Below are 12,686 nucleotides of genomic sequence, written 5' to 3' on the forward strand. Positions count from 1 at the left end.
TCCTGGCAGCATGGTCATGACACTCTACTGAGCCTCCCCTGATCTTTCTCCCTCCCGCAGGTGCCAAATTCCCCATCAAGTGGACAGCTCCGGAAGCGGCCCTCTATGGCCGATTCACCATCAAGTCAGATGTGTGGTCCTTTGGGATCCTGCTGACGGAGCTCACGACAAAGGGGCGGGTGCCCTACCCCGGTAAGAGGGCTCTCTGTGGCCCATCTTTGATCCCTGAACCCCTCTGCCCTGGTGATCTAGGGCAAACCACACCCCTTCCCAGGCTCAGTTTCCCCATCTGTATAATAAAGAGGTTGAGTATCCCATCTTAGGGGCTCTCTGGTCAGGGCTCTCTGCCATGGGAGGGGACTTACCCGTGATCACAGCCCCCTGCCCTAGGCGAGAGGTCATCTCTGCTCTCCTCATCATCCTCCCCCCACCTGGCTTTCCTCACAAGAGCCAGTCTCCTCATGCTTCCCTCTACCCACAGGGATGGTCAACCGTGAGGTGCTTGACCAGGTGGAACGGGGCTACCGGATGCCCTGCCCGCCTGAGTGTCCCGAGTCCCTGCACGACCTCATGTGCCAGTGCTGGCGGAAGGAGCCTGAGGAACGACCCACCTTTGAGTACCTGCAGGCCTTCCTGGAGGACTACTTCACATCCACCGAGCCCCAGTACCAGCCGGGAGAGAACCTATAGGGAGCAAGCTACAGGGCCAGACTGGCTTCTCGGCTTGGATCCTGGGCTGGGTGGCCCCTGATGTAGGATCTTGCCTCCCTCCGCCTGCCTGCATTGATCCCCTCTGTGGGGCTGAATTGTCAGTGATGAGGCCCCTCCCTCTTTTGTGGCATGGAAGGGCTTGGGGCCTGGGGTGGCCTCGGGGACAGGGTCCAAGGCTGGCACAGTGACTGCATCCCGGTTCCTGCTCCGGCCACATGTGTCCCCCCAGCCTTCCCTTCTGGAGCTCTGTGCTGCTCAGCAGGAGGAAGCAGGAAGAAGGACGGGCTGCTCCCCACATTGGCTCCTTCCCACTTCCATGTCATCCCAGGTCTGCCTCCAGAGCTGGCCGAAGAGCCTTTCCAAAGAGGAGTGATGGGCCCCTGGCCCACGGCCTGCCCGCCACCCTACCCCTTGCCGTCCATTTCTGAAACACCTGTTGGTGGAAGCTGCTGGCTCCAGGCCCCTCTGCCACGGCTCCCCGGCTGTGCAGCTGAGGTGTAGCTTGACTTCATGGTGGTGGGTAGGGTGGGCACCCCCCTCAAGTCCTGTTCTTAGACCCCACGGACCCTGAGAGATCACCAATTCCTTGTCCTCATAGTACCCCTGGGGAAACAGTCCAGAGAGGGGATGTGACTTGCCCAAGACCACAGAGAAGTTCAGGGTTGAGGTGGGTTCGGAACCCGGTGCTCCCTCTGTCTTCCTCAGGAACCAACAAGATTGTCCTTGGAGGCAGCGTGGACAGCCCAGGGCAGCCTAGGGGACCAGGGGCCTGAGGCTGAATTAGAGATAGCAGAGAGAGTCCTGCTGCCACTGCCTGCCTGGCGGGGCTGCTGTGCAGGGAGAGAGTGGAGGGGGACGGAGGGCGGGGCTAGGAATGAGGGGTGACCATGCAGGCGTTGGGAAGATGTCGAACAGAATGTGAGTGGTTCTCATCCTTGGGGCCAGCCAGCATGAAAGAGAGTGAGCTCCCAGGCTCCGGACGCAATTGAACAGAAATAGAAGATCTAAGTGGTTGGGCGGTCCTGGCCTCAGGAGGAACCCCAGTTTGTCCTGTGTCATTTCAATGCCTGGCGCCTGCCCTCCTCCCCAAGTTGGCACCCCTTAACTCATGAGCGGGGAAAGGAGTACCTAATGCTGGGGTGGGAGAGGATGAGTGTCCGCTGCTATGTGCCAAGCCTGGCTGTGCTGGCGGTGTGACCTCGGGTGGCCCCTGCTTCCTCCCTCGGCTGCAGTGTCTGCCTTCATGTGTGGCCGTGGCCTCTGCAACTGCTCTGCTCCAGACCCTGTGGCCTGGCATCACTTGGTGAGCCCCGCCTGGGGCATCCGGAGGCTCTCTGGCCCTAGCTCTGGTGTTTAGCCTTAGGGTATGTGGTGGCTCCTCCCTGGGCCTTGGTGTGCCCATCTTAAAAGGGGTGGCTGACGGTTTGTGGGCATCTTGCCAAGGGCCCCATGTGTGTGTATGTGCGTTGTGTGTGTGTGCACATGTGTGTTCTTCCATGTATGTCCATATTTAACATGTAAAAATGCTCCCCTGCTCTGTCCCCGAGACATGTTGTACATTTCACCCACAGCCCCCCATCATAGCAATAACATTCCTGCTGCCAGGGGTGCTCGAGCCAGCCAGGCCCTGCCAGTGGGAAAGGAGGCCAAGCGGTGCCTGCCTATGAAATTTCAACTTTTCCTTTCATACATGTTTATTACGCAAGTCTGCTGTCCGTCCCAGTCGGATCTGGGCTCGCTGACCCCGGCGTGCTCTCAAGTCCCCCTTCCAGCTGCCCGGGGCCCTTTGTATAAGGTGTCCTAATACTGTTTTGTTTTGTTTTTTTAAATAAACAGTGTTTTGTAGATTTCAGATGACTATGCAGAGGCCTAGGGGACCCTCAGCTCTGGGCAGGGCCTGGGGGTCCCAGATTTCACGGCCCAGGCTTGGGGGGGAGGGATCCAGAATTGGTTGTAAATACTTTGCATATTGTCTGATTAAACACAAACAGACCTCAAAGTTTGGCCTGTGGTTTATTGAGCATCTACCGTGTGCTGGAGAGTGAGAGGGGTGGGATGTGAGGACAGACTGTGGTGGGAGGGGCCTTGTTCGGGCCACGCTGGTGGCTAGAGGGCTTTAGGCCAGGGGGAGACGTGATCAGATTGGAGACAGACTGCACCTGTCTGCACTCACCAGAGTGAGCACATCTGGCAGAGGCTGGCTTGTGTCTGACATGCACCAGTGAAGCCAGGACTCCCACAGGGTGAGCCATTCAGGATGCAGATGCCCTGGGTGGATGGTGGCAGTTGACACTCTGGGGGCCGGGAGGGACTGTCAGGCCTGTGTGGGGTCACAGGCGTGCTTACAGGGTGATGTGGCTGTGTGTGTGCTGTGTTTTGCAGGAGCGCCAGGCTGGGGTGGAGCTGGATCCACTCTAGAGAAAAACCCAAAGACCTTTCGTCTCCTCCCTTTTCCCTCACCACTAAGGGACACAACTAGGTAGTTATTTGCGACAGTCTATATGAAGACATTTATCTTACGTGAGAACGTGAGACCACACATGTGTTCGTGTGTCACCTCTGGCCGTAATAAGGGTCCAATTAAAAACAAATTTCAGAATTAGGACATTTCTCTCTGCAGTAGTATTTTCATAAGCCAAATCCCATAGTATCCAGGTCAGAATGGACACCCAGAGACTCCATGGGTATGGGCATGACTTGGGAGCGTAAGAGCATGGATGTTTGTGGCATGTGTCCTCTTTGCTCCTGGGACTGTGTGCCTAGGACGTGTGTGCCTTCGTGTTCACGTGGGTATATAAGTTTACCCATGGGTGTCTGTGTAGGTGTATGTGGACATGTGTTCGGGTGGTTTGTGAGTCTGGGGCTCCTGGGACTGTGTATCTAGCTGTGTGAACCTTTATGTTCACATGGGTGTGTGAATGGGAGGTCTGCCCGAGGCTGTGTGCATCTGTAAATACACATGTCCAGGTCGTGTGCCAGCCTGCAGGCTCCTGGGGTAAGTGTGTACCTGGGTATGAGTGGGGTGTGAAACCAGTGTGTCTGTTTTCTCCCGCTGTGTGTGCAAGGATTTGTGTGTAGCACATGAATACAAATGCAGGTAGTTGGTGCCTGAGCTTTGGGCTCCGGGGGCCGGGCACCGATGCGTGCAGCTGGTTCTGTGGGATCAGAGGGCGCACACAGCGTTGGCCGCTCCTGGCAGGGCCCACGTGCGCTGGGCTGGGGCTGGAGGAACTCAGGAACACGTGCCAGCAGGCCAGGGGTGTGCCTCAGCCCTCACGGGGACAGGGACAAGGCGCTCACCCTGCACGGCAGGTGGGGAGCACACCTGTACGATGCTGGGTGGTGGGCCCAGGGCGTGGGGCCTCGCTGAGCCCCCCTTCTCTGCACCTATCTTGCTCTGCATTTCTCTGTGTCTCTCTGTCTCTGTCTCCGTCAGTCTCCCGCCTCTGTCGGCCTCTCCAGTCTCTGGCTGTCTGACCCTGGCTCTCTGTCTCAACATTTCTTTTTCTTTCTTTCTACTCCCCCCCCCCCCCCCCCCCTTCTCTATAGTTTCCAGCGCAGCTCTGTGCGCTTCTGAGTTTCTGTCTGTTTCGGGCTGTTGCTGGCTTCTCTTTTGCTCTGTGCCTGGCTGCTGTCTCTCTCTCTCCTGTTTCTCTGTGTCTCTGTCTCACACATTTTCTTCTTCATCAATCTCTCTGGCTTCTGACTCGTCCTCAGGCCCTCCCACGGGTCCGTGCTTCTGCCCAAGCTCTTTACACGATGGAGAATGCCCTTTCTTTTCTCTCTGCAACGTGGCAAACTCCTATTCATCCTTCAAAACACATCTCAGAGGCCACAGACCACCCGTCGGAGCTTCCCCTGACTCCCCTGGAACTTGCAAACGCTGCTGTGCTCGTTCACAAAGCTCACCCACTAGAACAAGAGCCTGAGGGCCTGGGGAAATTCTAGCTGATGCCCCCAGATCTGGCCCACATGGATGGCGTCGTCTGGTCAGGGAAGGGAGGCGGGAAAGCTGCTGTCTCCCCCACCTCTCGTCTCTGGCTCCTCCTCTGGTTTTGATCCCTCTCTCTGGGCTGCTGTCCAGTTTGCTTTTGCTCGACTTGTGAGAGAGACAGTGGAGAGGTGAGAGGTGAGAGGTGTGCCGTCTGCTGGGGCCACTGCCCCACAGCCCCTCTGCTTGCTCCTCCTGCAGCCCTGTCCTGATTCTAGCCCACTTCAGGGGGTGGGAGACCTGGGTCCCCCACGTCCTCTCCACCTTCCCTTCCTGGACTCAGTGTTTTTCTTATGCCACATGCTTTTTTTTTTTTTTCCTTGGAGGAAAATGAGATGCTTTCCTTCATGAAAAAAAATGATACATATTCCTTATAGCAAAGTAGGAAAGATGTAGTAAAACACACACAAAAAAACACCATACTCGGGCAGCCCGGGGGGCTCAGCGGTTTAGTGCTGCCTTCGGCCCAGGGCACGATCCTGGAGACCCTGGATCGAGTCCCGCATCGAGCTCCCTGCATGGAGCCTGTTTCTCCCTCTGCCTGTGTCTCTGCCTCTCTGTGTCTAAGTAAATAAATAAAATCTTAAAAAAAAAAAAAAACACCATACTCTGTGCCCCCTAGCCCATCCCTCCCACCTGGAGAGCGTGGGCCACGTGTCTCTGTGCGTGTCCCTGGAGGTCTGTCGTCTGTTCTCGGCCCATCGGCCTCCGTGTTCCCTTGTCTCTCTCTCCCTCTCGGAGTGTGTCTGTCTCTGTCTCTCCGAGCTCCGGCTCACGCTCACTGGCTCTCACTGTGGGCTGCTAGCCCGTTCAGCCATACATTCACGTGGAAAACTCGTCTTGAAGATCTGCCCTGGGCCCGGTGCTGCCGTGGCCCGTGTGGAGGTGTGAGCAAACAGCCCCCCATCTGCCCTCCGACTGCCGGTGTATCTGTGTCAGGCCTTCTGTGCTGGTTGTGCTTTCGGCTACTGCACTTCCAGTGTGTGTGTGTGTGTGTGTGTCCCTGTGTGTGTGTGGTGTGTGGGCCACATGCGCATCCCTGCTCCCTGCAGCCTCCCAAGCTGTGGCTCTCTTCATTCCTCCTCTACTCCTTTCATCCCCTCATGAAACTCTGACCCGACCTGTGCCGAAGGCGTGTGCATACACACACACATGCACACATGCACACACGGGTGCACACACACCCACCCACTCGTGCACACATACACATGCAAGGTCCATTGTCTGCATTTCCTCTCATCTCATCTTTTCCCATTTTTCTCTCCCAGGCCAAAAAGCTGTGGTTTGCAGAGAAAAAGAGAGACAGACAGAAACAGAGGCAGAGTTGGGAAGAGCCAGGGAAGGAGTTCTGGATGGGTAGGGGGAGATGGAGCCCTGTCTGTCTGTCTGTCATTCATCCAGGCCTCGCGGTCCCCAGCCCTCCCCACCGGAGGGCTCTTCCCACCCAGTGCCCAGACCTGTGCTGCCCTCAGAGGGTGACCCCTGCGATCCTGAGTCTGTGTCTCTCTGTCTGGCGTCCGTCTGCTTCTGTTCCCCCCCACGCCTCCCCCCTTACTATGGTCTCATTCACTGTTTATCTTTTTCTTTGCCCCCTCCCCTGGGTGGGGTGTGTCTGTGTGTCCTTGTGTGTGTGGCTGGAGCTCTGTGTCTTTCTCTGCCTCCTGCCTCCACGTCTCTGCAGTTTTCTTAAAAATCCTCCTTTCCCACCTCTGTACATATGTCTGGGTGTGAACATCTCACCCACCCTCTTTCCCTTCCCCAGGACTCCTGGGACTTGGCCTTCAGGGTGATTTTTTGCCCACATGCCATCCTAACCCCAGACTTAGTCCCATGCTCTGTCCAGCCTCAGCCCCAAGGCCTTCCTCCAGGACGGTTTCCTTGCCAACCCTTCCCTGGACACCTCATCCTCCCGCACCCCAAACTCAACCACTCCCTGTCTACTCCCACCCCCTCTGCAGAGGGCCCCCTTTGACTCTGGTGGGCCCGAGTTAGCTTTGCCTTTGTGGGTCCCTTCCTCCATAGGAAATATGCAAAATTAGTTTACAATATTGGTGCAAAGTCAAATTTATAATTAACTATGAAAACATTGTTTGAGGGGCGCCTGGCTGGCTCAGTTGGTGGAATGTGTGATTCTCGATCTCTGGGTCATGAGTTTGAGTCCCAAGCTGGGTGTAGGGTTTAGTCAAAAAAGAAATTGAGCTAATAGTTTGTCTTCTGATTTTAAGAGAAATTAATTTTTTTGTGGGCCCCTAAAAATACTGTGGGCTATAGATTTACTGAGCCTCTCCTCTGAGCCAGGCGGGGGTAAATGCTGCTCCCGGCAGGCCATGTGTCCTCTTTGCCTTCTGCCCTCTCTGTTCCTGCTTCTCCATTCCGCCCTCTGTGGTTTGCCCTTGACTTCAGTGCGGGTGCATCAGAGCAAGGTGGGGTGCGTCACCCTCTCCCCCACTGCCTCTGTCTCTCTATGTCCAGCTCTCTCTTGCCCTAGCAGGTTTGTCCTTTTCTCTAGGGGTCCCCCCATTAATTCATTTATTCCTCCAACTAACATGTGGCCCTGCTGTCTGTGTGTCTGGCTCCCCATCTGTCCCTCTGTGGGCTTCTTGAATTTCCCCTGGGCCTGCTCCTGCAGCCCCGTCCCTTCCCCTCGGCAGGGGCTGGGGCTGGGGGGTGAGTGCTTCCTTCCACTCCTGCCAGAGGCTCCCAGGGCTCTCCCCACCCCAGCCTCCTTCTTGATCATTCCAGGGGTGCCTGCCTGGCCTTTCCATCTCCTCCAGCTCTTGCCTTCCTTCCCTCCACCCAGCTCTTACCCTCTGTGCACATTCACCTGTTCACCTTGTTGCTCCCCAACTTTGCCTCCGCCCACGTGTGTCAGCATTCATGCACTCCCCGGCCCATTCGACAAGTTTCCATTGAGCACCTGCTGTGTGTCTGGCTCTGGTGGGGTTGGAGGTTCAGGGGTGAGGAACAACTTCTGGGAAGCCTGGACACGGACACGGCACTTCCTGCCTGGGACAGATGAGCACAACAGGTGGTCCCGGGGGAGTGGAGATGGGGTCCCGAGTGGGAACGGAGGTGTGGAGGGCTCCCCGAGGACACAGGCCTGAGTGAGGCCCGATGGCGAGGAGCATTGCTGAGGGAGGGGACAAAGGCCAGGAAGCGGGAGCTAGCAGAGCCAGGGTGGGATGGCTGTCGAGTCATCCCGGGGTTGTGACTGTGTGAGGAAGCCCGACAGACAGGGAGACGAACGGACATCCAGACAGGCCCTGGGGGAGGGCGAGAGAGGCGCATGGAAGTCTCCTGCTTTTCCTGTGTTTATCTCCTGTTTCTCTCCTTCCTTTTTCTCTCTGGGGCATCTCTGGGTCTTGTCTTTTCTCTGGGCTTCTGACATGTGTGTGCATGCACATGTATGGTATGTGTGGTGTAGTGTGTGTGGGGTGTGCGTAACCTCTGTGTGGCATGTATGTAGTATAGTGTGTGGCGTACGTGTTATGTGTGTTGTGTGTGGTATGTATGTTGTGTGTGACAAGTGTGGTATATGTGGTGTGTGTGTGGTAGGTGTGGATGTGTGATGTTTGTATGGTGTCTTGTGTGTGTGTGTTGTATGTGATGTGTTGTGTGTAGTAGGTGTGGCATGTGTGACGTGTGTGGTGTGTGTGTGTGTGAGGGGTGGTATGCGATGGGTAGCGGTGTGTGGTGTGTGTGTGAGGGGTGCTGTGTGTGGCATGTGGTCCCTCCCCCTCCGTCGCTGTTGCCCGGATCCTGCATAGGCAGCGCCTCACATGCGTTCAAACATTTCTTTCATTTATTCGGACTTAAAATCCTGATTCGAGCCATTCTTAGGCGGCAGCCCAGGGCGCACGGGTGCATCTCTCTCCCTCGGCTGATCTTTCTCTTCATCCTCCTTCATTCGGTCTCCATCTCGGTTTTCTCTTTCCAAACTCCTCTCTCCGGGCCATTGTGCTGCCTGGTTGTAGACTTCGGTGTCCTGCCTGCACTTGTGTCTGTCACCGCCCCTCCCAGTCTTTCTCCCTTTTTCTCTTTGTTTGCCTGTCGTTGTTTGTCTGTCTGTCTCTGCCTCTGAGCCTTAGCGGGACTCTGTGTGCTCCCGAGCGTGAGGTGGGTCTTCCCACCCAGATGTGACTGCGCAATCACATGTGTGTGTGCACACGGGTGTGTCTGTGTGCCACAACATGCTCCCCCCATTCGCTCAGCCCCCAACACTGGGTCAGTGCTTCTTAGGACTGTGCTTGTGTTTGTGTGGCCCTGTTGGGGGTCCCTGAGCCTGGGCACCCCCCATCTCTGCAGACTTGGGTTTCCAGGGTGGGCAGCTGCTGCCGCCCATCAGTACTCGGAGGGTCACAGCCATCCCCTGGGGGTCTTTCTCCTCTGCTCTTCCTAGAACACTCATCGTGAAACAGCTGCTCCTGCCCAGGTGTGTGTGTGTGTGTGTGTGTGTGTGTGTGTGTGTGAGAGAGAGAGAGAGAGAGACAGACAGACAGACAGATCTCTCACCCTCTTGCTCTCTACGTCCCATCCCCTCTCTGGCTCCATCTGGATTTTTCAAGACACACTGGTATCTGGGTCTCTCCCATTTCCCCCAAACTCTCTTTTTCTCCTTCTACATCCATGTCTGAGGCTCTGTCCGGCATTTGCTTTCTCTGTGCTGATAAGCATATGGTGATCTGTCTGTGTGTCCACCCCTCCATCTGTGTGTCTGAGAGTTATTTCTAGGCCCTGCTCCTAACCCCCCTCCTGGGCCCCCGTGGTCTTCAGCGGCACACTGCTGGGCCATCTGGGCCCCCACACCAGCCTCCATCTCCTTGCGGCCCTTCTGTGTGAGCTTCTTGGCCCCCCACTCCCTCACCCCAGCCCCCGCATCCCTTGAGACCCATCCCGCCCCCTCACCCCACATGTCACAGCCCTGAACAAGTCACCCTGGCCGGGCCATTCCACAGTGGTAGACACTCGCTCCAGCTCAAGGGGCCAAGGTTGGTGATTTTCTTCCTGCCCTGTGGGCCTCCCCAGCATTCAGGTGTCTCCCGGAGTCTCTCCCTTTCCACGTGAGGGTCTTGGCGTCAGTGTTTCTTGGTCACATCACTTTTCTATGTCCGTTTTCATCAGACATGGTCAGGATTTGCTCTTTCACCTGGGCATTGGTGTGTGTGTGCACCTGTGTGTGTGCTTCTATTCCTGGCTCCCTGTCTGATGCACACCTCTTTCCTTCCCCTCTTATCCTTTCTCTCAATAAAAAAATAATAAATACATACCATACATACCATAAAATGCACAAACCTTAAGTGAAAAGCCTCAGTGAATTTTACATGTGTCCACACCTGCAGATCCACCTTCTTGAGTGAGACCCAGGCCTCCCAGCGCCCGGCAGCCCCCTCTCCACGACCACCCCACTCCCAGGGAGCTGCTGTTCTGACTCTTACTGTTCACTCTCATGGGGAAGTGGTGTTCTCACTGTGTGCATGTGTGATGTCCTGCCTGTCTGAGAACTTTCTGGGTTGTTGCCTCCTTTCTGGGAGTCCCTCATCTTTCTTCCTCCCCTCAACAATTGTAGTACCTCCGAAGATGGGGCTGTATGTCAGCTGCCCCCCCTCTTTCCCGCTCCCCCTGCTTCGTCTCTAAGCCATTATTGAATTCTCCTTCCATTCTGTGAGTCACTGCAGGAGTGCGTGTGTGTGTGTGCGTGTGTGTGCGTGTGTGTGTCCCCGCTTGCCCACCCACCACCTCCCCCTCACTCACTGCTTCCCCAACCCACCTCTGCCTCTTCTCTCCCACTCCTGGGGGCTCCATCTGGATTGTTCCAGGTGAGGGACAGCCCAGGTGGCTTAGCGATTTGGCGCCGCCTTCAGCCCAGGTGTGATCCTGGGGACCTGGGATCGAGTCCCACATCGGGCTCCCTGTATGGAGCCTGCTTCTCCATCTGCCTGTGTCTCTGCCTCTCTCTCTGTGTCTCTCATGAATAAGTAAATAAAAATCTTAAAAAAAAAAAAGATTTAGATTGTTCCAGGTGAGTCTGGCCCTATTTCTCTCTCTCTCTCCTCCTTTCTCCCCTCCCTATCTCTGAGGGGTGGGGGAGAGCTGGCTGGCACTGAGCATGTGTGTGCACGTGTGTGTGTGTGTGTGTGTCCACCTCAGCTCCAGCCTCGCCCCTGCCTGCTGCCCCTTGCATCTCCCCAGCCCCCTTTGCAGACTCTTTGCTCGGGGTCGACCTTCTGCCCACGGGTCCCTAGTGGGGATCTTGGTGCTAAGCCCCTGACTGGCCCGGGCTCAGGTCCATCTCTCCCAGGGCGAGACCCCCTCCCCGGGTCCCATCCTGTCCCAGAGCTGTCCGTTGTCAGCACCTCCTTCTCCCTCTCTGTCCAGCTGCACTTTGTTCTCAACCCCCAGTACGGCTCCCACCATGACCTCTTCCGCCTGCCAGCAAGCCTGGGGTTTGCCTCTGCAGACATAAGTGACTCTGTATCTCCTGAGTCTCTCCTTACCTCCCAGATGGCTCGTTCTCTGTGCCTCGCCCTCCTCTCCCTTCCTGCCCGTGCCTGGTGGCCTCACTCACTCTGGGCCTCACCTCTCCCCTCCCATTGGCAGATCTCCACGTACACCTGCCTCCTGGACATTCCACAGGCACCACTGCCCATTGAGCACCCAGGTCCACCCCTGGGCTTGTCCCGGCTCCTCTGTCCCCTCCCTGCCTACTTCCTGCTCATGTGATCCCCCACATGGGCCTTGCCCCGCTCCTTCCTCTCCGTTCCAGCACCTTGCCTTCTTTTGGGGCTTGTCCCCTCTCTTGGGCTATGCTCCAGTGTCCTCACTGGCTCCCCGCCCCCTGACTCCTGTTGCAATGCTCTGGTCTGCACTTGGGGCCTCCCAAAGCGACTTTCAGGCATTGGGCAAATTTGGTCGAGCATTTGGTCAACAAACAGTGGCAGAGGGCCCACGGTGGGGCAGGCCTCGTGGTCAAAGCCTATACGTGGCCTGGTACCCTCATGTGGAAGAGGGACCCTGAGCCGCGTGGGCCGGGGTGCGGCATGAGGCCCCTTCTACTCTTCCTCCTCTTCATCTTCTAATTTTTACCAACTTCCCTTTGCTTCGGTCTTGCCTTCGGGCTGTCCAGCCCGTCTGTCTCCAACATCACACTGTGTCTTTCCAATGTCAGAGTGAGGGGCTTTGCATCTCTGTCCATGTCAGGCATTGAGATCTGTCTGTGCATCAGGGACAGACACCGGTGTGTGTATCTGGCCTTCCTGCTTCTCTGTGGGTCTGGATGTGCGAGCGTGTGTGTGTGTGTGTGTGTGTGTGTGTGTGTGTGTGTCCCCGACTGTCAGGACATTCTAGTGCCTGTATGCCTGTGTCTGTTTCTCTTCATTTTGCTCGTCACACAGCCTGTGCATCCCGACCTGGGTTTCCGACTTCTGTCCGTGTGAATGGGAGTGTCGGTGGGTCCGTATGTGTCTGTGTGGCAGCTGTGTCTCTATGTCTCTCTGTGTGTCTGTCTTTGTCTCATGTGTGTGTTTGTTGGCCAGTCCCGTCTGTGTGCAGTGATGTGCGTGTGCGGGGATGTCTGTCTGTGTATCAGGGAGGGTCCCTCCTGGCTGTGTCTCCACGTGTTGCGAGCATCACCGTGTCTCTGGTTGTGTCTCCCCGAGTGTAGGGGTCTGTCTGGGTGATTTTGTCTGTGGGTCCTTCTGTCTCTGATGTCCCGGGCTTCCCGTCTGTCCCGCTGGCCGCGATGCGCCGCCTGGCTGTCTACCTCACGTGTCCCCCCTCCTCTTCCTTCCCTGCGTCCCTTCTCCTTCTCGGGGGGCTTTATTGGGGCTGCACGTCACGTCTGTGTCTGGCCGCCTTGCAAGCCTGCAAGCAGGCGGCGTGCGTCACACCTTGTGCCGAGCCCCGGCTGCCACTGCTGCCGCTGTCCCCTTGTGCGTCATCCTGGAGCCCCTGGCTGTGTGGGGGTCTTGCCTCTTTGCTCGGCTCC

The 12,686-nt window shown here is 56.7% G+C and overlaps 1 protein-coding gene across 6 annotated transcripts in view; it reads left to right on the forward strand.

Moving 5' to 3' along the window:
- Nucleotides 1–2,710, forward strand: part of SRC (SRC proto-oncogene, non-receptor tyrosine kinase) — a 50,414-nt gene extending 47,704 nt beyond the window's left edge. For all 6 annotated transcript variants that reach the window (XM_038572270.1, XM_038572274.1, XM_038572275.1 and 3 more), the window contains 2 exons: nucleotides 61–192; nucleotides 482–2,710. In XM_038572270.1, coding sequence (XP_038428198.1) covers nucleotides 61–192; nucleotides 482–690 — 341 coding nt within the window. In that variant the 3' untranslated portion in view covers nucleotides 691–2,710. The remainder of the gene's footprint in view (nucleotides 1–60; nucleotides 193–481) is intronic.
- Nucleotides 2,711–12,686: the final 9,976 nt, after the last annotated feature.

Source organism: Canis lupus, chromosome 24 (assembly GCF_011100685.1).
Source record: "Canis lupus familiaris isolate Mischka breed German Shepherd chromosome 24, alternate assembly UU_Cfam_GSD_1.0, whole genome shotgun sequence".
In the NCBI taxonomy this organism is placed as follows: Eukaryota; Metazoa; Chordata; class Mammalia; order Carnivora; family Canidae; genus Canis; species Canis lupus.